At 57.7% G+C, this 2,294-nt stretch overlaps 1 protein-coding gene across 1 annotated transcript in view; it reads left to right on the top strand.

The window, feature by feature from the left end:
• The window catches only part of Vps52 (VPS52 subunit of GARP complex), a 9,273-nt gene extending 7,665 nt beyond the window's left edge, over window positions 1-1,608 (top strand). Inside the window, exons 18-20 of the mRNA XM_055607191.1 lie at window positions 81-192; window positions 346-464; window positions 608-1,608. Coding sequence (XP_055463166.1) covers window positions 81-192; window positions 346-464; window positions 608-754 — 378 coding nt within the window. The 3' untranslated portion in view covers window positions 755-1,608. The remainder of the gene's footprint in view (window positions 1-80; window positions 193-345; window positions 465-607) is intronic.
• The last annotated feature ends 686 nt before the right edge of the window (window positions 1,609-2,294 follow it).

The raw sequence follows: 2,294 nt of genomic DNA on the forward strand, positions 1-2,294 counted from the left end.
TATCGCATTGGTGCATTGTCCAAGGTGGGGCTCCTCTGTTCCCAGGACTCCTGACTCTGTTCGGGCTTGTGCTTCTCTAGGAGTTCATCGAAGAGTTGCTGTCTCCCCCCTTCGGGGGTCTGGTGGCATTTGTGAAGGAGGCTGAAGCTTTGATTGAGCGAGGACAGGCCGAGCGACTTCGAGGGGAAGAAGGTGGGAGGATGTTGTCATGGGGAAGGAGAGTGGGTGTTTGGTCACTCAGGAAGGTGGCCCAGCGGGGAAGGCTTGGCTGGGAGAGAACCAGGAAGCCAGGCTTGGCGTGAGTGGGCCTGGCTTCTCTGACACTCCCTTCCCTCTGGCCGTCAGCCCGAGTCACGCAGCTGATCCGAGGCTTCGGCAGTTCCTGGAAGTCCTCAGTGGAGTCCCTGAGCCAGGATGTCATGCGGAGCTTCACCAACTTCCGCAACGGGACCAGCATCATCCAGGTGGGCCGCTCCCTGCCCTTTGCTGTGGCCCAGGGTTAACTGTCCTGCTCTTTCCGAGGGCCTCATGGTCTACACAATCGCCCTGACAGTCAGCAGTCAGCTCTGCCAGGTCCTGTCAGCCTGACCCACTCTCCTCTCTGCAGGGGGCTCTGACCCAGCTGATCCAGCTCTACCATCGCTTCCACCGGGTGCTGTCCCAGCCGCAGCTCCGGGCGCTCCCCGCCAGGGCTGAGCTCATCAACATCCACCACCTCATGGTGGAGCTCAAGAAACACAAGCCCAACTTCTGATTCGGATCCACGCCCTTACCCGTGCCTCCCTTTCCCGGCCTTGTCTCCGAGGCTCCCACACTCGTCACGCAGCCTCCGTGTGAGGACTGCCTCAGCGCAGTGTGTCCCAGGCCACTTCTCCCGAGGCTGCTGAGGTGACCTTCGTTCCCCCGTCCTGTCACCTTACCTCCTGCCCTGTTCACTCAGCCTATGAGCTTCCACCGCCTCAGTCCCCTACTGGCTCTCAGCTCGTAGGGCAGAGCAGTGCAGGCCGCCCTGACCTGTGGCTTGCTGACAGGCTCCACTGGAACACTGAGCCGTCACCTCCTGGGGGTCCCTCATCAGTCCTTAGGCAACAATAAGTGCCTGATGTGCTATGACCATTTCCTCTTCGTTCCAGGCCTCTGATTGGTTCTCCTGCACCTCTTACTGTAGCCCTTTCTAGTTCCCACCCTGGTTGGCGTCAGGGAGGGAGGTGGGGGAGCAGCCTCTGGCGTGCTGCTGCTTCCGGCACAGGGGCGGCAGAGCTGGCCAGGAGGGGACCGTTTGTAGCTCCCAGGAAGGTGGCTCATGCCTGGAGGCCTGAGGGCTACCATGGGAAAAGTCCACCCTGACTCTGAGGTGGTCTGCCTCGGCCCCTAAGCAGCTGTCACAGCTCCTCTGGGTGGAGGGCCTGCAGCACCCGTACATTGGCCAACTGCTGGGCCTGGCTTGTTAGTTACAGCAAGACCCTTCCTGCTGCCCCACTACGTGCCAGGCTTGAAGGCTCTACATCAGCGGTTCTCAAGCTTCCTAGTGCTGCGTCCCTTTAATACAGTTCCTCATGCCGTGACCCAGCCATAAAATTATATTGTATGCTGATTGCCACTTCATAACCGCAGTTTTGCTACTGTTGTGAATTGTAGTGTGAATGTCTGTTTTCTGACGGTCTTAAGCAACCCCTGTGAAAGGGTCGTTTGACCCCTAAGGGGATCATGACCCATAGGTTCTAGAGTGAAGGAACATCATTGACCAAGTTTTTTATTTTATTTTTGAAACAACGTTTCTCTGTGTGGCCCTTGCTGTTCTGGAGCTCACCCTATAAACCAGGCTGGCCTCGAATGTTGGCCTCTGCCTCAAAAGCGCTAGGGTTAAAGGGTGGCCACCACCCACCGGCCACCTTGACCAAATCTTAAACAAAAGCTGCGCTGGTTTGTCATCCCGACTGACTGGGCGGCTGAGGCACGGGACGAAGGTCTGCCTGGGTTAGAGAGTAAGTTCAAGGGGCGGCGTCTCAAAAGTCAAGCGCAGGGTGTAGCTCAGTGCCAGGGGGCTTGCTAGGCGGATTTGGTCCCTCGGTCCCAACTGCATTGTCGGGAGGAATTCCAGGTGAAAGATGCTGTCCAGAAAAAAAAGAAAAAGCAACGAGCTTATTTCCTCCACCCCATTCACTCCCCAGGTTTTGGCCAGCGGAGTCTTTGAGCCGGTGCACCCAAGGCCCTGGCCTGCTGAAGCCCAGAGAGGGGGAAGGAAGGAAGGAAGGAAGGAAGGAAGGAAGGAAGGAAGGAAGGAAGGAAGGAAG

The sequence above is a fragment of the Psammomys obesus genome, unplaced genomic scaffold, assembly GCF_907164565.1.
Source record: "Psammomys obesus unplaced genomic scaffold, mPsaObe1.curated_primary_1811, whole genome shotgun sequence".
Taxonomy (NCBI): domain Eukaryota; kingdom Metazoa; phylum Chordata; class Mammalia; order Rodentia; family Muridae; genus Psammomys; species Psammomys obesus.